This window comes from Anser cygnoides, chromosome 11 (genome assembly GCF_040182565.1).
Source record: "Anser cygnoides isolate HZ-2024a breed goose chromosome 11, Taihu_goose_T2T_genome, whole genome shotgun sequence".
In the NCBI taxonomy this organism is placed as follows: Eukaryota; Metazoa; Chordata; class Aves; order Anseriformes; family Anatidae; genus Anser; species Anser cygnoides.
The window spans coordinates 871,573-892,491 of NC_089883.1; the positions used below are offsets into that span (position 1 = coordinate 871,573).

At 41.7% G+C, this 20,919-nt stretch overlaps 2 protein-coding genes across 3 annotated transcripts in view; one reads left to right on the plus strand and one right to left on the minus strand.

Annotated features, from left to right (window-relative positions):
* The window catches only part of SPG11 (SPG11 vesicle trafficking associated, spatacsin), a 33,731-nt gene extending 21,576 nt beyond the window's left edge, over positions 1–12,155 (minus strand). Inside the window, exons 1-16 of one of the 2 annotated variants that reach the window (XR_010834229.1) lie at positions 11,882–12,155; positions 10,648–10,832; positions 9,687–9,914; positions 8,992–9,190; positions 8,265–8,402; positions 7,669–8,132; positions 7,300–7,445; positions 6,589–6,721; positions 6,074–6,229; positions 4,877–5,055; positions 4,592–4,768; positions 3,910–3,981; positions 3,342–3,469; positions 2,308–2,483; positions 1,625–1,832; positions 889–1,092 (exon numbers count right to left, since the gene is read on the minus strand). Coding sequence is in view for 1 of the 2 variants with exons in the window: in XM_067003843.1 (XP_066859944.1) it covers positions 889–1,092; positions 1,625–1,832; positions 2,308–2,483; positions 3,342–3,469; positions 3,910–3,981; positions 4,592–4,768; positions 4,877–5,055; positions 6,074–6,229; positions 6,589–6,721; positions 7,300–7,445; positions 7,669–8,132; positions 8,265–8,402; positions 8,992–9,190; positions 9,687–9,914; positions 10,648–10,832; positions 11,882–12,096 (3,008 nt within the window). In the remaining variant the exon portion in view is untranslated. The remainder of the gene's footprint in view (positions 1–888; positions 1,093–1,624; positions 1,833–2,307; positions 2,484–3,341; positions 3,470–3,909; positions 3,982–4,591; positions 4,769–4,876; positions 5,056–6,073; positions 6,230–6,588; positions 6,722–7,299; positions 7,446–7,668; positions 8,133–8,264; positions 8,403–8,991; positions 9,191–9,686; positions 9,915–10,647; positions 10,833–11,881) is intronic. The other variant, XM_067003843.1, reaches the window with a different exon arrangement.
* A 421-nt stretch (positions 12,156–12,576) lies between these two features.
* CIAO2A (cytosolic iron-sulfur assembly component 2A) lies at positions 12,577–19,596 on the plus strand. The gene is made up of 5 exons (XM_048046198.2): positions 12,577–12,782; positions 14,916–15,080; positions 16,276–16,325; positions 17,992–18,037; positions 19,121–19,596. The coding sequence occupies exons 1-5, from the start codon at positions 12,656–12,658 to the stop codon at positions 19,216–19,218; spliced, it is 486 nt and encodes a 161-aa protein (XP_047902155.1). The 5' UTR covers positions 12,577–12,655; the 3' UTR covers positions 19,219–19,596.
* Positions 19,597–20,919: the final 1,323 nt, after the last annotated feature.

Genomic DNA, 20,919 nt, shown 5'->3' on the forward strand with positions numbered 1-20,919 from the left:
TATTTACAAGCATCCTCTGCCCCAACATAAAACTGCATTAAAAGTTAAGAGCATCTGACTTGGTGTTACAGTGACTTATTTCATCCATTATCATGACAGAGTTGAATCATATCACTCATCACTACAAGATGTACATCTTTAGCTGATAAGGTGTCTCTGGCAGTTTAAGTTTACACTTCTGTGCTTGCTTGCTGCTGTAAATCAAAGTAATAGCTTCCAGAACTGACAACCCCAAACATTTTCCAAAGAGGAGACATGATTCGCAAACACCATTCTCCATAGTCTGAATATTTTATGAAATTAAAATTGATTACACACTGAAAAAAAAACATTTTGTTGGCTTTTCTCTACTCCACTTTTACCTTCTTACTAACTACATGGTTAGATTGGAGTTGTAGCTAAGAAATTTTAATAGCAAAGTAGTCACCAACTGGAAATTATTCGTATAGTTCCAATAATTAATATTTCTTTCTCTTTCAAATCCCATCTAATACTAATTTTGATGGAAACCAGCAATTTATTTGTCGATGTATACAGAATGAACTCGTACCTGTGCTCAGGTGACAGTTTCTGAAGAACTAGTTGCCTTGGCTCATTTAAGATTGCACTGCTTATAATATTACACTAATTACAACCATAACCGTTTTCTTCACTGGCTGACACACAAATAACCATGACGAGATAACCTGGATAAAGCTTCACAATACAGAATGAAACCTAACACACTGCCTCACAGTTTTTCATTAAATGACACTGCTGTGACCCAAGAAGTCTTACTGGACAAACAGCAAGAGCCTAAGAAAACTCCTACTGGCAACAGTTAAAGAAAGTTGTCTTCCATTATTTAAATCTGCATGTAATCCAATGGATGAAAAAAAGTATTCCTACCTGTAGTAATCTAGGTAAGTGTACAACATATACTGCAAATTATGTTCTAAACAGTGAAGGACAAAACGAGCGTGGAAGTCCAAACCACTTGCAGCACAGTATTTCGGAACAGGGTGAGGATTTTGCAGTACGCCCCCTAGGTAAACCAGTCTTTGGAGCAGAAGCTCAAAATCTTCCAACTCAGAAAGGACAAAAATGCCATTTCTTAGAGAGAGAGAGAGAGAGAGAGAGAGAAGAAAACATACATACACACTGATTAGTCCCTTTAAAAAGTTCTGGAGGCTATTTTCAAACTTACAAAACAGAACTTTCCTTCTAAGAAGTTACTTCACTACTGAAGCAAACATAACCTGACAAAATACCTCTGATAGTGTTTTAACAATATCTCAGTTACAATTCATTGCAGAGAATGAGACATAAGGAGCGAAATACTACGTTCAGAATTTTTTTCTCTTGCAGTAAAATGGACAGCAGGTATATAATCTTTTTGAAAGATCAAAACGCTGGCAGAGGATTTCTGTTGCTCCCATGTTTCTTCCTGTTTTCAGAGTACTGAAAAGTGCAAGTACAAGACTAAAAATAAATTTACTAATGGATTTGTGCCGTTTTAAACAAGGGCACCAAACAATATAAAATGAATATGTATCAAAGGTTTTATTAATGTGTACTTCTATAACTATCTTATTTTGGCTTCACATAAGATAGAAAGCAAGTATAAGACGTTAAAAGCACATACCTAGCCAGCTTGTTTAATATATCATTTCTCATGTAGCCACTACACAACATATTTCGGTCAACAATGTCTGCAGTCAGAGTGGGCCAGTTAGCCTGTCCACACAACGTCTGGTTGGGCTCAGATTCTTCAATCCATGAACAAATATTAAGCCAGTCATGCTGGGCTGTCAAGTGCATCCAAAGAACCTCAGGATTACAGGTGGAAAGTTCTGTATTGAAAAAAAGCAAAATGATGAAACCAACGGAAAAAAGTATTTTAGCAAAATACTGACATTTTATACATTTATGTATTTTTAATGAACAGATATCTTCTTTTACAAGCACAACACTGAGATAAATATACTGTTGCACCTCATTAGAGCTTTATGTTGGAAAAGCTAAATAAAATACTATGGTATAATAAGCTTTGTAGACCATAGCAGAGTATGACATTTACAGCAACTGGCAATTCATCAGACAATTCCCTTTCAGATAATTCCAAATTTTTCTCTACAGGATACCTGTCATAACACAACAACACAGATCCCAACAGAATTTCAATTGTCAAAAAAGTAAGTGACCTACTGTGGTAGCACGCAGCTTTGGTTGTATCAATGCTACTCATACAATCGCAATACGCTACTTCAAAGACAGTCAGATTTTTAATTCAAAATTTCTTCTAAATCTCAATACCAGGATACTTGCCTTGGCATGCTTTTTTAGGTAGAAGAATCATTTCCTGAATGGGCTCATCCCACCACTGAGCCCAGTTAAACATCACTCTGACTTCCCTATTGTGAACCCGATGTCCTTCACAATTCAACAAGTCTAGAGCGGCTGTATGTCTGGAAAAGTCTTGCTCCTTCCTCCAATTCTTTAAACTGCAATGAAGTTTTCCATTAGTACATTTTCTAGTACTTAAAAAAAAAAAAAAAACAGTATGCAATCTAACAAAGAGGAGATAATGAAAAGATGAAAGATGAGAATTAATGAATTTCACTATTTAATTTTTGATGACAGTGCTAAAAGTCATATCAGGACTTATTTAGCTAAAAGTTTTAGAGCGCATAGGAGACCAACAGGCAAAGAATTAACACATTTTTCCAAAACTGACATAGCAAGTAATATAGCAAATAATATGTAACATTTTCACAACTATTTAATTCTAAAATTATTTTTCTGGGTTATTTTGTTTGTAATATTATAGATATATAAAAATATAACAAACAATCCATCTGAACATGTTTTGCTTGATTAATATCTCCAGTAATATCCTTCATTATTAAAAAACTTGTACAGTAGTTGCGGTGAACTGGGGGTTGGCCTCTTCCGGCAGACAACTAACAATAGGACAAGAAGAAATGGCCTCAAGTTGTGCCACGAGAGGTTCAGGTTGGAAATGAGGAGACATTTCTTCTCAGAAAGAGTGGTGAGGCATTGGAATGGGTTGCCCAGGGAGGTGGAGGAGTCACTGTCCCTGGGGGTGTTTAAGGAAAGGTTGGACGTGGTGCCTGGGGACGTGGTTTAGTGGGTGACATTGGTGGTAGGGGGATGGTTGGGCCAGATGATCCTGGAGGGCTTTTCCAACCTTAATGATTCTACGACTACATACTTCATTTATGGTGATGACAGAAGATCATATTTGTTAGTGCAGTAAATCACATGTGATGTAGAAGCCAGTATATTTAAAATACTATTAACATTATTAATTACTAATTAAAACTGATAACCCACATTACCTGGAAAGAGACTGAATCTCTTTATTGTCTTGGAAGGACTCCGAGTAAAAGCTTTCAACCTGATGCACAAAGTCTATCATTTTCTTCTCTTTTTCAGAAAAATAATTTTCTTCTTGTAAAACTTTCACCTTTAATTCAAATTAAAGTATTACCTCCAATTATATATTTTCTCTACTTATAATATATCTAAGCTGCAAATGATCCTGCAAGTGTAGAGAGTTAGCCAGCTGTAGGAAAAAAATGCTAGCTTCACCGAGGTAAATATACTTTTACCCAAATTTCAAGAGAGACATGACTTCATACTGTGTGCAAAAAGATGAGCACTAGATCAGACCCAGAACAAAGAAATTACATTTTAGCCAATTTTTACTTTAACTGCAAATACAAAAGAACATAGACATTGACATGTGACATGTTTCAGCAACCACATTGCAAGGATACAGGAACAGAAACAGTTCCCATTCTGAAAGTGTGTTCAATACAATGCTTTCTCTCAGCATAAGTAAGTATCAGTCTTTAGAGCTGAGAACATCAGCTAGACCAAAAAAAAAGCCTTTTCTACACTTACCAACAAATCTCGTACATGTTTATCAACTGTGTAGAAACATATCTTATGCAATTGCTGCTTCACATCAAAGCCCTAACAAAAAAGAAGATATTCATTGTATGCAAACTGTATGGATGCAGCTGTACATTGACAGAATAAACGCGTCAGCTTTCTTTCCAAAGCACACAACCTTTTACAAGCATGCTCGTGATATTCACTTCACCAGCTACCGAGATGTTGTAATCACCCGGTGATCTGTGTGATCTCTCTAGCATGTTTGCACAGAAGATTTGTACCTTTACCACCTACTCCTTTCAGGATCACCTTTACACTTCCCCGAGCATGACGTTAATCAATACGCTTTCATGAGTAACGCTCCCTCAGCATTCTGAATGTACATTAGTGATCAAAGCAGTACTTTAAAACATGGTAATTTTAATTGCATGAAAGGTATGTTAGATGGGGCTTTGAGCAACCTGGTCTAGGGGTAGGTGTCCCTGCCCATGGCAGGGGGGAGTTGGTATTAGATGGTCTCTAAGGTCCCTTCCAATTAAAACCATTCTATGATTCTATTCTATGATTTAATGTCATAGAATAATTACATCCACATGAAAGCTTAGCCCCCTGCCCGTACTCTTACCACTAATTTGTTTCATTAGTCATAAAGAAGTGTTTATCAGTATGCTTACTGAACACCTCTCACCATATTTCTTAAAAGTTCCGTGGCCTCTCTGGTATTGTTCTTCAGAAGACGGTCATAGACCAGATTCAAACCCGTCTGAATAAATTCCTGAAGACTTTGAGCAGGATGCTGATGCCTTCGGAAGAAAGTCTGGGCCTCTGGCATTTTGTTGCTTAAGATGGCCTCAGCAATGACTTCCTGAAAGGGAAGAAAAAAATCTGGAACAAACTAGTGCCATTAAACTTCAATGTTATCACCTCTGTGATTCCTGTGTTGAGTACTCAAAAACTGACTATTCATTCTTACCTCTGGTGTCAGTTTTTCCCACATTTGGCTTTCTTCTACTGCAGGCAGCTCTTCATCAAGATCACTTCCTACATCTGCAATGTTTATTTCTGTCCGAGGGTAATTTTTCATAAATGTCCTAAGTTCAATAACGTAATCAGTTAAAGTATCTGCAGCCTTCTGCAAGTATTCATCAGGTTCTGTCAAGAACATCCAAGATATCAGTTAAATGAAACTAACCATACAACATTTTTAGTGCTTATCACTGTTGAATGCATTCTCCTGACTTCACTAAATAAAACACACCTCAGAGAAAAGAGCACATCATCTCTATATTGCTATTTGACCTGTACAGGTACTGATACTGACTGTCACTATCCAGCTACACTCACAATCCTACCACTGCTCCAGAGAGGTCCTCCTGACTTCATTGATGGATGTGTTTGCCCTTCAGGGACAAGTAAATGACAACTAAAATTTTTAACCAAATATTAGTCAGATAAGCCCCATTTAAAATGCAGGGACATTTTAACATAGCATATACCAGCTATTACTTGATTCTTACACCTTTTAGGCTGTAGTTCAAAGAGCAACATTTCAGCAACAGTGCCACCTTAAGCAGCCATGCACTCCTACAAACAGCCTGCATCCCCATCAGACACCCGTTCTTTTTCCTGTACCAGCCCTCGGGTTATACTGGGATGTATGACTGTTGCCACACAGTAAATCAAGCTGGAGGTGCTCCTGACAAGAAATACCCTGGTAGGCTATTTTTCAGCTGAACTCGTTTCTTAAACTAGTCTGCTCCATTCCACATCCAAAGAAATATTTGTGCCAGCGTATTTCAGGTGGTGGCTCTGAGAAAAGGATGAGCAGCGGAAGGCTACAGTCAAGCCATTTAACCGCACTGCCATCAAGTATCCAGCATCATCTTAAAGTCTGATTCTGCCATTCTTACACGTCCTGACGTCCCAATATGATCCAGCTGACTGTACCCTGCCTGATGTGACAGCCTGATCATAGTTGTTCACGCTTATACTGTATTCATACTAATTTCTCAGGCTTTCCCCTAAACAATACTTTTCACTTAACTCTAGTGCAAGCCTTTTTTTGTTAATTCTAAGTAAATTTAGGCTTCTAATTCAAAATTTGAGTTCTTATTTATCTAAACAATCACATATTACATTACTATGCAAGATTCAAAATGAGTAATCTTACCCTCTGTGTGGACAAAAATTTCTTCAAGTTGCTTGCTAAGGAAAGTCAACGTGAGGTTTAGCAGCTGCTCAGAAAAGTGTTTACTCTGAGGCTCCATATCATTTTCTCTGATTGCTGAGCCAAGTAAGTTTAAAGCTGGCCTCAGCTCTTCCAAATCTGCAACATTTACATAAAAAGTTACATCTGCATTCTATCATGAGTGATCACATAAAATATAAATTAGAATAAAGGTATGCTACTAAAATCTTCTAAAGCGTGTCAAACAACTTCTGTAACATGCTTTGCTTTCACATCAAAATGCTTAGAACAAGTCATTGCTAGAACTCAATCAAAAAGCCACATTTTATACACCAATTCTCTCTCGTTTTCCAGAAGTAAAGAAGCTGCGATATAGCAACATCCCAACATACAAAAGAATAGGCAATTTGATGTAGTTTTACAAATGCAAAACGATAAACTGAAAGGCAATTGAATCTCAACCTCAGTGTATTGAAGTATTAAAGTATTTTACTCACTTTTCAGAAAAGACTGAGACGCACTATCAGTAGACTGTTCAGGTCCAGAGCAGGGTGCAGAAAGATTAAAAAGACTTTCTTTGCTTTTTAAAAACAAGTCTACTGTGTCTAGTTGACGATTTTCCAAACCAGCCTAGGCAGACACACAGTAGCACCGTTATGCATGTATTCTAAAAATATACGGTACACTTATTGCTAGCACTTTTACTTCATATGCAGTAACAAAGTATGCATGCAGAAGAAAAGAAGAAATTTAAACTACATGTGCAACACCTGTAACCCGGAGTAACAAGATGACCTGCTGAGTACCTGCCATGCTCTTTTAATTAGTTTTACAGAAACTCTGCCCCAGTATCTTTGGAGATAAAACGTTAGTTAAGCAATTTATTAGAGTTTGATGGGGGATACAAAAAAGCGTGAGAATCAGGACTTTGAATAAGCTTACAGCAACTGAAAACTGCTGTGAACCTTCCCCCCTTCTCCATCAGTTCACTTTCTATCACACCCTTCAAACAAATTAAAAGAACCCTACCAAACATCTCCATCTAAGCTCCCTCCCTCCAAACACGATTGAACATACACTGACAATGTACAGAATTACAGTGTGGACAGATTGTTGCAGAGTCCCAGACTTCTGGATTGCTAGTGTTTTTTAAAGATGGTTTCTCTCAAAAGAAGAAATTATAGCTGTAGGACATGAATCGGACTTACCTCTAGCGCATGTATTGGAATTGAACATCGTCCCCATCCATTGAGATGACAAACAGAATCTACGACTCCAGCACTGCCATAGATCATCAATCTATTCAAAAACTCTTCTTGAGTTAAACCAAACAGAATTAAGGAAAGACCATGCTCTAAATAAAAGAATCAAATCGTAATTAGAAACACATAAGCAAGTTGCTACATAGCAAATAAAAACACAAAGTTGTAGTGGCTCCATTTGGATTTCACCTCAGCAAGAACACATTAATAATTAGCCAACAGCAGCCAGACAGGCAGGAAAGAAGAAGACTACAAACAATAAGCCTCTTTATCCAAAGCCTGTAGCAGAACAATTACATAAAAAAAGCCCTTCACCTGTCAGAAGTAGACATAACGGCACGTCTTCGTTACAATCCACATAAACAGTATCTTTGCTGAAGTGGTAATAAGTCACATCTTGTGACTCGAAATCCCAGAGAGCAAGAGTCAATCTTTCATCATTTGTTAATATTACAAACAGTGCTTTAGCTCCAGTTACAGATTTACACTCCAGTTTCACCACTTCTTGTGGTACTTCTACACAGATTTGTTTCCAGTGCTGCCTTGAATCACTGAGATTTGTACCACTGCTTTGTAAGGGTTTGGAAGGGATGCACCAAACAGCCTTTGGAACAACAGCCAGCACCTTCTCAGGAGTTTCATAGATTAAGGGATCATGATCTTCAAGATGGGTAAAATACTGATACCACGGTAAATTCGTGTCATACGCCAAATTTGGAGAACGTGGTCTTCTTTTCCTGATTGTATTGCGTAGTGAGGATAAGTGTGCCTTCCAGGACCTGGGATGAAGAAAGAAGTTGTCCATAACACCACATATTATGGAAGGAACAATGCAGATAAATCAACTTTTAACATTTCCTCAGTCAAACAATATGCTTTTTGGTTTACACATTAGCATTTTCATTATGTACCTGTCCACACGGAAAGACGATGACATAAGCTCCATACTGTAGTCAGAACTAGCAAGGTCATCCTCATCAAGACCTTCAGGTGGCTTCACTGGAAGACTTTCAGAATCTCTTTTACAGATCAAATGCCCAGGGAACTGTCTGAAAAGAAATCATTATTAGAATTAATTTTTACCTCCATGATAGATTATTTATTTTTTTCCCATCATATTTAACTCCATCAGGAGTAAAATCAGAAAAAATGGGAGCTATCAGAGAAGCAGTTTTCTCTCTGATTAACAGTATCTACATAAATGTATCTAGGTAAGCCATCAAAACCCGATGCTATTTCCTCTGAGATAGCCAATGCCTTTAAATTACAACCTTGTCCTAATTTATCAAGCAAAATCAGTAAGGCTGTATCAGAAAAGTTTAACAATCCTATATGCTCCGCAGTACTTCTAAAAGGTGTTGTCAACCTCCACTGGCAGTAACTGAGAGCACATATCCCTGTCTTCCTAGAAAAAAAAAATCCAGTATAAAACATTTCTACTTCTTTAAGTGACGGGGCATAAAGTAGAGCAAATATTAATGGGCAATCTTTAAACAAATGTGAAATTTCTGCTCTACCCTATAGCCAGTACTTGGAATAAAAAGCTGACAGCATCTCAGCTGTTACAGGACTAAGATTAGGCACTTTTTAATGTTAGTTGCACTTAACTTTCATATAGCAATTCTACTGCAAACATACCTGAAGTACTTGTTTAGATCCACTGAAATGGCACTGTTGGAAGAATTGATGATCACAGCAACACTGAGATCATATGACACTTTCACTGCAGTGAGTGGCGATGTGATGGCTGAACTCCTGTTCTCATCCTGCACACCTCCCTGGCAGAGTGCTACGTCAATGTTTGCTAGATTTGCACCATCAAAAGAATCAAATATGTCTTTAAAAGGTGTCAAAGAAAATGCCAGGATTCAGATAGTCCAACGAACAAGAAATTACCCAGAAGAGGAAGACAGTGAATTGCTGTTAATTTTCTAGCCCAAGGCAATCTTGGCACAGCAAAACACTCAGAACTGCTTGTTTTACAACAGCATTTTAAACCCAGCTAGACTATTTCTAAAGCATCTAATTAAGAAAAGAAAGCTTAGGGACAGTAAACTTAAGCACGTTATACACAGAGCTACATACCAAAAGTGCTGAAAACCAACACTCCAGTGTGGAACAAATTTCCACTATTATGCTGAGAACCTAGACTTGACCCATGACTCAGACATTTTTTATGAAATGACCAGCACTTCGCTACACAACCCCTCTGCTGAAAGCACCTTCAAAAAAAGAAGACTGTTAAAAGAAACTTGTGTGTAATCCTGACAGAAAACTGACCTTGTTCTTCCAGATCATTTACACCGCAAGCTAGCGTCTACTGCAAAGGATACAAATCCAGCCAGAACTGTCTAAAAAAAACAGAATTCCCCTGCAGAAGTTTATATCTGTTATTCTTTCCAAAACTTGTGGTGGCAAATCAAGGGTAATGCAGTCACATGTCTCTAATGATGAATCTTCTCCAGGAAAGGTAAGATGCACAACAATAAAGTTATTGAGCAGAAGTAGGCATCTGTTGTCTTTAAAAGACAGTATCCTCAAAGACAATATTGAAGAAAGACCTGTAAATTTAAAGATATCTTAGGATTATGGCAATCTGGTACTTTTGACTGTAAAGGTATCTCAACGAAATCACACCTCAAATACATTGCCTCAGCTGCTATTTTGATAAAAGTTGTGATTTGGGGCTTGTTTTTGTTTAAATCTCATATTTTGTCAGGAGTGTTAATTGTAGAACAGTGTCCAACAGTACAAGCTTTTTAAATGGACACTACTTTGAAGAATGCAAAAAAATCAGAAAACCATTTTTTCAGTCAGCACTGAAAGCTACCATCTTTGGAAATAAAGGTATTTTAGCAATGGAAACTTTTAAATAATATGTAAAACATCAAAGCCCTAGGTCCTGCAAAGACTGCACTGTGACTGTACACTACATTTGCCAATCACGGAGCACAAGGTTCAACACATAATTAGTCTTTGCAAGATCAGTGAAGAGCCCCATCTGTTCTAATATGACAGTGAAAATTTGAGATAGCACAGCTGCATGAACATACTCATTTTTGACTTTGTGTCATCCAAATGTCTTACCCTCAACAGGTTAATTCCTTTTAACAATATCACCTTTAATTATAGAAATGTCAGTTATTTTTCAAGTTCATGAATACTGCTTCTGATCACGCTAAATCAGTGCAAAAATATTTCACGCTTCCCTTGTGTTCTATTTGTTTCACCTAATGAAGCAGAATTGGACCTGTAACAATTACAAATATGGAATACATGTTGAGATTTACTCACTAATATTTTTAACTTCGAGGAGCTTTTTAAGCGTATCTTCCTTACAACTGTGCAGGGAAATCGGGTTATATTTTCCATCTTCTACAGTGAATTCATAGACAAACAGTTCGTGATTTTTACTAAGAGCCAGTATTTTTGTCTTGTCTGTTTGTAGATCATAATCTTCTGTATTCTCCCACATGAAGCTGAAGATACAATATTCAGTGTGTTTATTGACCTTACTTTCCACATTTCATACACTGAACAGTTCTGGAAGCATGCTAATGATGCACAGTTTAATTTTAATCTTCTGAAGTAAAGATTCTGCCGTTGCCCCTTCCCGCACCATAACATGTTTGTTCCCTAAAGGAGACTGCAATGCAAGACAGTGCTTGAGGAATCCCTGCTTCTCTTCTAAAGAGAACAGATTCCTCTGTCTTTGTGTTTCTTTTCTTTAGTCACCTATGCCACGTTACACTCTGCTTTAGGACTTCTTTTAGGAGGAGGAGCAGCATTGTTAGGGAGAAGAGACCCTAACACCCGTTTTGCCCCCCTGCTGCTTGGGCTGACAAACTCTCCAGGTGCCTGTCTCCACCCGTACCTGCTCTCACATGGGAGCAGGCAACGAGGAAACAGCTACAGGGCCGCAGAGGGTGGGCGCAGAGGGTGGGCCAGAGCACCACACAGGCGTTGCCATCGCTCAGCGCCGCGCTTGCTGGGCCCCGCCGCGTGCCCGTGGGGTTGCCTCAGCACTGGAAGCCACCACAGCAGCCTGAAGACGTCTTGTGACCGCCCCATGTCACGCGCGAGCGCTCGGCCCGGCCACCAGGCAAGGAAGTCAAGTCCTCGGTTCTACACCCGCAAATCTACGAGGCCGGGCGACCTCCCTCCCCACCTTTTATTTTTTAAATCTTTGTAATCACGGAATCACCTAGGTTGGAAGAGACCTCCAAGATCACCGAGTCCAACCTCTGACCTCGCACTAACAAGTCCCCCACTAAACCACATCACTAAGCTCTACATCTAAACGCCCTTTAAAGACCTCCAGGGCTGGTGACTCAACCACTTCCCCGGGCAGCCCACCCCAATGCCCAGCAGCCCTTTCAGAAATACCGCTCAGCGCCCCGAGGCACAGGGATTGAAACAGAGCGGAGGGCATTTCAGGGCAGGGTTTTGAACCCCCCCCCCCTCGCTCTCCTACGGCTTTCGGGGCCCCCCCCGGGGCCGGCCCTCCCCCTGCCCGCCCCGCACTTACTCAGCCCAGGCTCCCGGGAGGGCGCAGCCCCGGGCCCGGCCGCCCCCGCCCGGCGCCAGGGCCTCCAGGTGGATGCCGCCGGGGGCCAGGAGGGCGCCCAGGGCGTTCTGGCCCCTGCTCAGCCGCACCCGGGCCGCGTCCCGCGGGGAGCCCCACGCCTGCCCCGAGCGGGGCGCCAGCAACACCCGCAGCTCCCGCCCGCCGCCCGCCGCCATCCTCCCGCGGCCGCGGCCTCTCCTCAGGGGGCGCCGCCCGCCGCCCGCCCCGCCGCCATCTTGCGGGGCTGCCCCCCTTCCGGTCAGCTGAGAGCGCTGCCCCGCGCCGCGACTACAACTCCCAGCAGGCACCGCTACCCGGCGCCGCCTGAGGGGCGGTGGGGGGAGCCGCGTTGCGCGCTGGGAGCTGTAGTCTCCGTCAGTTAGCGCCGGCTGCGGCGGGCGGGTGAGACCGAGATTATTGTTAAATATGTTAAATATATATTATTAAATAGCTCGCTATTTCCACGGGCAGCGGAATACGTGCCACCAAACGCTGCTCCCAGCCTCCACAGCTGCCAAAACCTGGGAACCAAGGGCACGGCGCGCAACATCCCCCTCACGGTTCCCTCAGGGGACGGGTGGCCACGCCCCGTGGGCGGAGCACGAGCGGAAGCCCCGCCCCCCATCGGGGGGGCGTGTCCCAGATAGCGACGCCCCGCCCCCGGAGCTCCCCCCCGGGGCTGGCGGACGGTGGCCGCGCGGGGCCGCTCCGCGCTGCCCATGGCGCCGCGGGACCATGTCGCTGGTGCTGGGGCTGCTGGCGCAGGCGCTGGGCAGGGCGCTGCGGTACTCCGCGCCGCCTAGGGCCGGCCATGCGCCCCGGGGCCGGGCCATGGAGCAGGACAAGGCGCTCGAGGTCTACGGTGACTGCCGGGGAGCGGCGGGGGGTGGGGGGACGGGACCGGGAGGGGCTGGGGCCTGTGAGGGGCCTGAGGGGGGGGGGGTCGTGGGGGGCCGTGAGGGTCTGTGAGGGCTTGGGGAATGCCTGGGGGGGGGCCTGGGGGGGTCTGGGGGCGATCTGTGAGGGGCCGTCAGCGGTCTGTGGGGGGGTCTGTGAGGGGCCGTGAGAGGCCTGTGAGGGCCTGGGGGGGGGCGTGAGGGGCCTGTGGAGGTCTGGGGGGGGCCGTGAGGGGCCTGAGGGGGGCCTGTGAAGGTCTATGGGGGGCCTAGGAGGGTTCTGGGGGGTCCTGTGGGAGGCTGTGAGGGGCCTTGGGGTGGTCTGTGAGGGGCCTGTGAGGGTCTGGGGGGGCCGTGGTCCCGGGCCCTTGTCAGGGTGCAGGAGGCGTGGGGGATCCCCCTGTGGGGGAGAGAGAAGGGTTGTGTGGGAGGCCAGGCGCGGCTTCATAGGTGCCCGCAGCCCTGTGAGGGGCCGGGGCCTGCCCCGGGCACCTCCTCGCTGTCCCCGGGCTGCCTGGGGACGGGTGGGCGCCGCGACCTGGGTGGGGTGCGTGGGGTGGTCCCGGCGCCAGGGGTGCGCTGAGGGACCCGGCCCTGCGTGGGGGCGGTAACGGAACCGCTGCTCCCGGCTGTGGGAAGGGAACGGGGCAGCTGCGGGCCTGCCTGGCCGAGCGCTGCGGGAGTTACCGCCGTGTTTCATCACCTGGCGTTAGCAGGGACTGGGCGCACCTGGAAGGGCCGGTAATTCCAGAAAGGGCTGCGGGGTGTCTGGTGGAACGGGGATTTCGGTTCCCAAGCGACTGGCTTCTTGGTGGTCAGTCCGTGAGATACGGAGAGGTTTCACCTCTGGAAACGCTCCCCGTAGGATCCTGCAGTATTCCAAGCGCTGTGCTCAAAGGCACTGCTGTTGTGTAGGCAGTTAGAGGCAGCGTGAGGATTTTATGCAATGCTGTACACAGAAAAGACTTTAAAAAAAAACAAAAGAGGAAACGTCAAACTCAACTTTGAAACTTGAGTGATGTTTAAATAGAGGTACGTGAAAACACCAGCAGTTCTAGTGACTTAGGTTATGAACCTTAAGCACGTAAGTAGTCCCGCTGATTTCAGTTCATCCATATCCTTATGCTTGTGCACGATCTTTGCAGAACTAAAACATCTTAATGTAAAATTTCAGTTTAAAAGACAGGCATCCGTGAAGTACTGTTCAACAAAATCTGCTCTAGTGTTCCTCCTGCTGCTTGGCAAAGTAACTGATAATGCTCTTGTATAAGTCAGACTTTCACACAGAAGGAGGATGCAATTTAAAGATAGAGGGAAGAATGTATCAGAAATTACAAGGAAATGTCAATGTGAAGATAATTCTGTTCTACGTGTGTACGAAGTAATTCCTTGTTTGGCTAGGCTTCTGTGGCTGGCTAAGGCTAATTCTGTTCCATCGTGTGGTGAAACTTCCATAAGCTAATCCAGAACACATTACCTCTGTGAAAAGCAACTCTGTTATTTTCTGTACAGGTTTATTAAACCTAGTTGATCCCCACATTTTACAAGCTAAGGAGATGGCCACTGATACAGATAAATATGGATTAGTGCATTATTTCTGTACTGGCTTTCCTTAAGATGGCTTCAAAATCTTATCTGTGAGGCCCTGGCTGGGGAGTGGAGGGGAAAAAGATGGGAAGGAAAATTGACTTGTCTTGGTAAAAGGTTCGGTTTGCTTGCCTTACAGGTTTTTCAAAGTCTAGCTGAAATATTGCATCTCTGCTTATCTTTTGGGTAGGCTAATTTTAAGTCACCTGTAGTTCTGAAGGTAATATTTATCCTTTAATAGGCATGATCCGATTCCTATTTATTAAAATGGGATTGTAAAAACAGTAACAAGTTTAGAACCAGAGTGTGAAAAGTATGTGCACAGTGAACAAGAAATGCCTTAACGTACCCTGAAGCAACTCATGAGATAACACATCGCCGATAGTTACAGCTCTGCCTTTTCTGAACAGGATCAATATCAACAGTGCTGGGAAGACTGCTTCTAATAAAAAGTATCTTGTATTAAATTTAGAAAAGCAACTTTATTGTTGGTGGGTTGTCTCCTGCTTTAGATATAATCCGTACTATCCGGGACCCGGAGAAACCTAATACTTTAGAAGAACTGGAAGTGGTAACGGAAAGCTGCGTTGAAGTAAATGAGATCGGTGAAGATGAGTATCTGGTTATCATCAGGTTTACACCAACAGTACCTCATTGCTCTTTGGCGACTCTCATTGGTAAGATATTCATTTCATTAAATCTGTAACAATGAATGTAGAGTTAATTTTAGGTTTTCTGAATAACATATTACTTGGTTTAAAGGCAGTATTGCTTTGCCAGGAGTTTGGCTAGGAGGGTTCTCAAGATGAAATTCCCATACAAACAAACAAGAAATAGAAGGAATGTGGAGTCATTCAAGGTCTTGTTTTTTTTTTCAAGTTAGGGAGACTCTTCAAAGAGTGGCTCTCAAAAATCTACTCAGAAGTGGTACAGACTTCTTTCTTTATATTCTCCAAATTATATTCTCCCTTCCCTTTTGGGTTGTTCCCTGTGCCTGTGCATGTAAAAAAAAAATAAATTATGTGCAATCAAAAAAAAAGTTACGAACTGTTAGGAATTTGAAAGTAGTTACACTGAATGAGAATCTACACTCGCTTATTTTGCTTTTTTTCTTATTTGTGAAGAGATCACATCTACTCCCTGAAATAACTTCTTTAAATGTACCAAGATCAGCAAATCTTACCATTGTATATCAATGCTAAGATTTCACAGTCTGTTTTAAAATTTAAAAGAAAATAAACCTTTGATTTAACTGCGGTTATGTATTTGTGCTGAGATAGACCTTGCTGCTTTATGTAGAAATTGAAATGTAGATAGTAAGCGTTAGCATGCCGAACGCTAATAATTTATAGTTTGGCCCTGTTAGGAGTGTCAGTGGGTTAACGCTGGGACCTGAGGATCGATTACGTACGTGTCATCTTAAACTCGGCGTTAATCATGTCCTCGGCACCTAATGTCGGCCAGGTCTTTGTTCATCAGAGATTGTGCAATCCTTCAGCGCTGTGTGACCTTTGAAGCACAGTTCGTCGTTCTGGTACGGGAAAGGGTTATGGCAGCTGTTTGAAATAGTTGGTTAGTGTGGGTAAGAACGTAGGCAGTAAACAGCTTCTTTATTTTTTTTCCTTCTCCAAACTTCCTCAGCTGCACAGATTGCTCTAAGCTGGTGTTTCTTTTGGGGTGCATTTGCTACTGCTGTTACGGCTGGCTCAGCCTGAGGACAAACTGGGGCTGCAGTTTGGCTGCGTTTGTCCACGTGTAGCTCACCGCGAAGTCAGATCTTGTGAGCAAACTGCAGCTGGCTAGTGGTCGTGCTCTAGAAATGCACCTCAAACCTTGAATTTGACAAGAAATTCTCTTGTTTTCTTCAAACAGGCCTTTGCTTAAGAATAAAACTTCAGAGATGTTTGCCTTTTAGACATAAGGTAAGCTATCTGTTCTGGAACTTGCTTTAAACTACCTGAATGAATGTATGCCAACTTCTCTTTAAAAAAGGGAATGCTGCTGGATCAAGTAATTTGCAAACTGTGATAGAGGATGTTTTTTTTTCCTAAAAGCTTGTCATTTGCCTCTGTAAGGTCGAGGTACTGTCAGTGCAGTACCTGAAAGGATCTCTGAATAACTGTGGTTGTTCCTTTCCTTTACAAAATACAGTTTGTCACTGACCTTCTGAAATACACCGCATTTCAAGGGCTTTTCTGGCCAGCTGACATTCAGGTGGAGGAGAGGGTGTTTTCAAAGCCAATATTACAATGAATCTAAGTCAGGCTCTTGCCTTGGGGGAAAATGAATTTAGCCTTCTGTGATATTTCTACATATCGAAGCATCATAAAAATAAAATGTTAGTAGTTGCTAAATCTACTGTACTGTTTAGGATACCTGATAGCTGTCTCCAGTGGACCCTATGTGAGCGAGCCCTGAAAGCAAGGTAACTACTGTCAGTTAGAAATCAGTTCAGGGGAGTTCTACCAGGCATCGTCTGTGAAGGAAAAACTTCAGAATAGGTTTATTAGGGTTCAGAAGGACTGCAGAATTCAGAACTGGAGCTGGGCTGAGGAAATCTCTTCTTTATGACCTGCTGTAGGAACTGTTGTATAGATGATATATGGGCCTGACCCTGGTCATTATACCGCCTTGAAAGGCCAGCCCTGGCTGTGCTGCCAGAATGTAAGTGTGTGTGGAGGAAAAGGGGGGTTAATATAACCGTAGAGAAAGCTATTTAGGTTTTAGCAGGATCTAAGAGCAGACCTTTAGTGACAAACGTGAAATCTTTATAGACCTTTATAAACTTGCCCAAAAAAATAATATAAATTCTTTAGCTTAGAATTTATGGTGTTGATTATTATTTATTTTTTAATAGTTGCTAGCTTCATCATTCCAGTTAAATGGTGTAAAGCAAGACTTGCGTTTCTAGATAATTAGGTAGATGGTGATTTGTTACGCTGGACACATGATAACAAGTAAGTTTAGCTTCAGTGAGATAAGATAAAAGGCATTGGACTTGTTTACTTGATTTTCCTTTAGTACATCAGTTGTGGTTTGACGTGGTTTTTTTTTCCCTCCTAGGCCTGTTAAATTAAATTCATGAAGGTGATTTGTGTCTATTTAGTTTTTAGTCATATAGTTTAGTCATACAGTTCATTCTCACTGAGCAAAATTTTCATGTCTTTTCAAGAGTTTTTAGCTTGTGAAAGTGACACTTGCAATTCTAGTGGCTTTCAGACAAATTGTCCCTGAATTGTGACCAGCAGAGAACTTGGTAGAAAGGTAGAGCCAATTCTCTCTTATGTTTCCAGTAGCCTAACTGCAATTACATTTTCACATGAACCATTAATATTAGAGAGGAATGAATGCCTCCACAATTTTGAAGAAGTAGTATTGGTGCCTCTTTGAAAAGTGGTGGAGATTGTCTTCTGATTATATGGTAATGAAGCCTAAGATCAGTTATTGTCACTGATGCCCTTCCATTGTGAATATTTTTAAAGGTACGGATTACATGCATTGTGTGTGTATGGTACAATTTTTTTCTTCCAGTAATGAATATATTTCACTATTAAAGTATGAATCTAACATTAATAATCTCCCTTCTAGCTGGAAATCTACATATCTGAAGGTACACATTCCACTGAAGAAGACAGTAAGTACAGCTTATAAATGAGAGCAGCTTTAGACTGTTCTTCAAGAAGTGCTTTTCTTCCCCTACATTACTATCCTTTTCAGAAACAAATGCTTTCTTAAAGCTTTAAAATGAAACATGTAATTGAGGCTATTTCAAAATCTATATTGGTATTGCAAATATATGCTTCTTGTTGCTTTAAAACAAACAAAAAACAGTTTCTTGCAGGTGTTGAGTTGTGCTTATAACAAAATAAGTTGCTACTGTGCTGCTGGATTATTAACATGAACTTCCTGACTGATTGATCTTGCTATCTTAAAATCATGATAACAAAAATATGTTTCTCTGTCAGTGTTTAAAATAAAACTTGTAGGACACTGAAATTCTTTCAAAGCTTTAGTCAATTACTGTCTTAAATGACTGTTAAAGCCTTCCTTAGGGCAATGTCCCTGGCTTTTTTTATTGTTAAGCACTGGAAACCTTTGTACGGGGGAAAATCAGTTCTTTTGATTAAATGGGCTAGAAATTGAACCTGGAGAGCTTGGATTCCTCATTTGTCACAAGCTTCGCGCTTGCAATCAGCACACCTTATATTCTTTATTATAACAAGAAAAGTTAAAAAAAAAAAAAAACAAAAAACCTTAGTTTCTGTTGGATGTTTTTTTTTTTTGTGACTGAGCTTTCATTTGCTTTTGTTCCCAATTTCCTGTTAATGTCCTCTCCTTTTGCTCTTTGCTTTTGAGCACCCTCATGTTTTTCCTGTTTTGTGACCCCTCTATTATGTCTGGCCTGCCTTTTTTTTCTAGGCTATATACCTTAAATGTCTGCCTGTACAGTACTTTATCAGCTATTGTGCAAATTTCAGTTTTGGTTATTATGCAAATTTCAATCCTCTGCCTAAATAGCAGTTTGCAGTGAAAGTTGCTGCAATGTGCTGTTACTGTACACAGCATTTTCTCCTCCTCTGAGCTGGCCATTAACTAGGTTTGGAGAAACTTCACTGCAATATGGTGGCTTACATTTGTCATGTTACTGATACGGTACACATTATACAGTACCACTGAAAACTGTTTCTGACTTTACTTTTCGTCTGATGTTTTGCAGTCAACAAGCAAATCAACGATAAAGAGAGAGTAGCAGCTGCGATGGAGAATCCAAACTTGCGAGAAATTGTGGAGCAGTGTGTTACAGAGCCTGACTAGTAGCTATAATACCCACAGAGTTATCATTTTGATACATTTCTTAAAATATCTTTGTTTAAAAAAAAAAAGAAAATAATCAAGGCCTTGAGTTTAATACTTGAGTTCTTTTTATCTTCCATATGTTTTTTTAAAAGAAATTGTTTATAAGATAGATTTAAATTATGACGAATTAGTCTGTGAAATAAAGTGAAGTGTATAGTGTTAAGAGTTTGTAATACCCGGTGTCCAGAGAAATATTTTATCTGATTAAAAAATGAAACAGCACCGTATGTCCTGCCTTCTGATAGACATTGTGATATAAATTCAGTTTTGCAGGTTAAATTTCTATATTGTTTCAATCACTGAACCATAAAAATAAAACAGATTCTTATACTGAAATGTTGCTTTCTGAGTTCAGAAACATTTTTCTTTTTTTTCTTTAAGCCTAGGTTTAGATTTCTGTTAGAGAAATAAACACGTCATTCAACTACATCGTTGCTGATGAACACATTAAAATTGAAATGAATTCAGAAAAAGAATTTGGAAACAAGCGATTGGACTGCAGCAAGGTAGATCTTTACTAGGATGCTATTCCTGCTAAATATTTCGTTTTCCCTGTAAATACACGTTTCTGATTCTGGAAGCTTTGCTTTACAATTATCTTGAAGGCAAAGTTTTCCTATGGGCAATGTGTTGCCAGTTTGATCCTGCTCTTCCTTACAACTGAACGGCAGCATGGAAAGTGAGAGAATCCCACAGCCAGTGGTTGCCACTGTCCTGTTTCTTTCTGTTGCTCCCTCACTAATCTTATCTGGGGCGTCTGTAACGTTGCCAGCTGTCATATGTTTTCTCTCTGAAGACGTTCCCTAGGGCTAGGTTCCTACTACAGCTGTGGATTCGACCATGCAATTTACTTTGCCTGAAGAATTAAGCAGGTATTTCTCACTCAGCTGTCCTCGCAATGGAAGTGACCTTCAGTATCTGCTGTACAGCCACAGGAGGGCCTCAGTGGTGGGCATGTCTGTGGTAAGAGAGGCTACTGCCATCCCCGCGTGCCCCATAGCACCTGACAAGCTATTCCAGTATCTCAGGGGATGTTACCTGGTCTATGCATAACAGTTATCCCCTGCAGTGGTTTGTATGAGATGCAGGGAGCCGTTCCTCACTGAAACAGTGATTACTCTAGTGAGTTTGTATTTGGTTAAACACTGAAAAAATCCCTGGAGTTCCATGCAAACATCTGTTGAGATTTCAGGGATTTGTAACCATTTTAATAGTAAGCCCCATAAAGCTTTCCTGAAGGCAAGAAATGATTGAATGGGTTCCAGCTAGGTTGCACATAATAAACGGCAGGGGAAATTTTCCTTTTGTGAAGTTGTGTGCTGACAAATGTCACAGCTGTGCCAATAAGAGCTTGTAATCTCCTTACGGTCAGTGCCCAAGTTAGTAATAAAAAAAATAAGTAAAAAATGAGGAGAGGGGAAAGGGTGGACAACAGTCTCCTTTCTTCTTTGGGTTACTTCATGTCTGCAGAGCTGGCAGTTCCAGCTAGGGGGTCGGACGAGAAAGTATCTGCGAAATTACTGTCTTAATTGAAGCTGAATCCCCAAAGTTAAATTTGATCTATAGTTCAAAAGCCTTTGTATCCTCAATGCTCACCTTGAGTTTAGCTTGAGGGAAGTGTGTACGTCCACAGGCAGAACTTTGTACAGATGCTTCTGT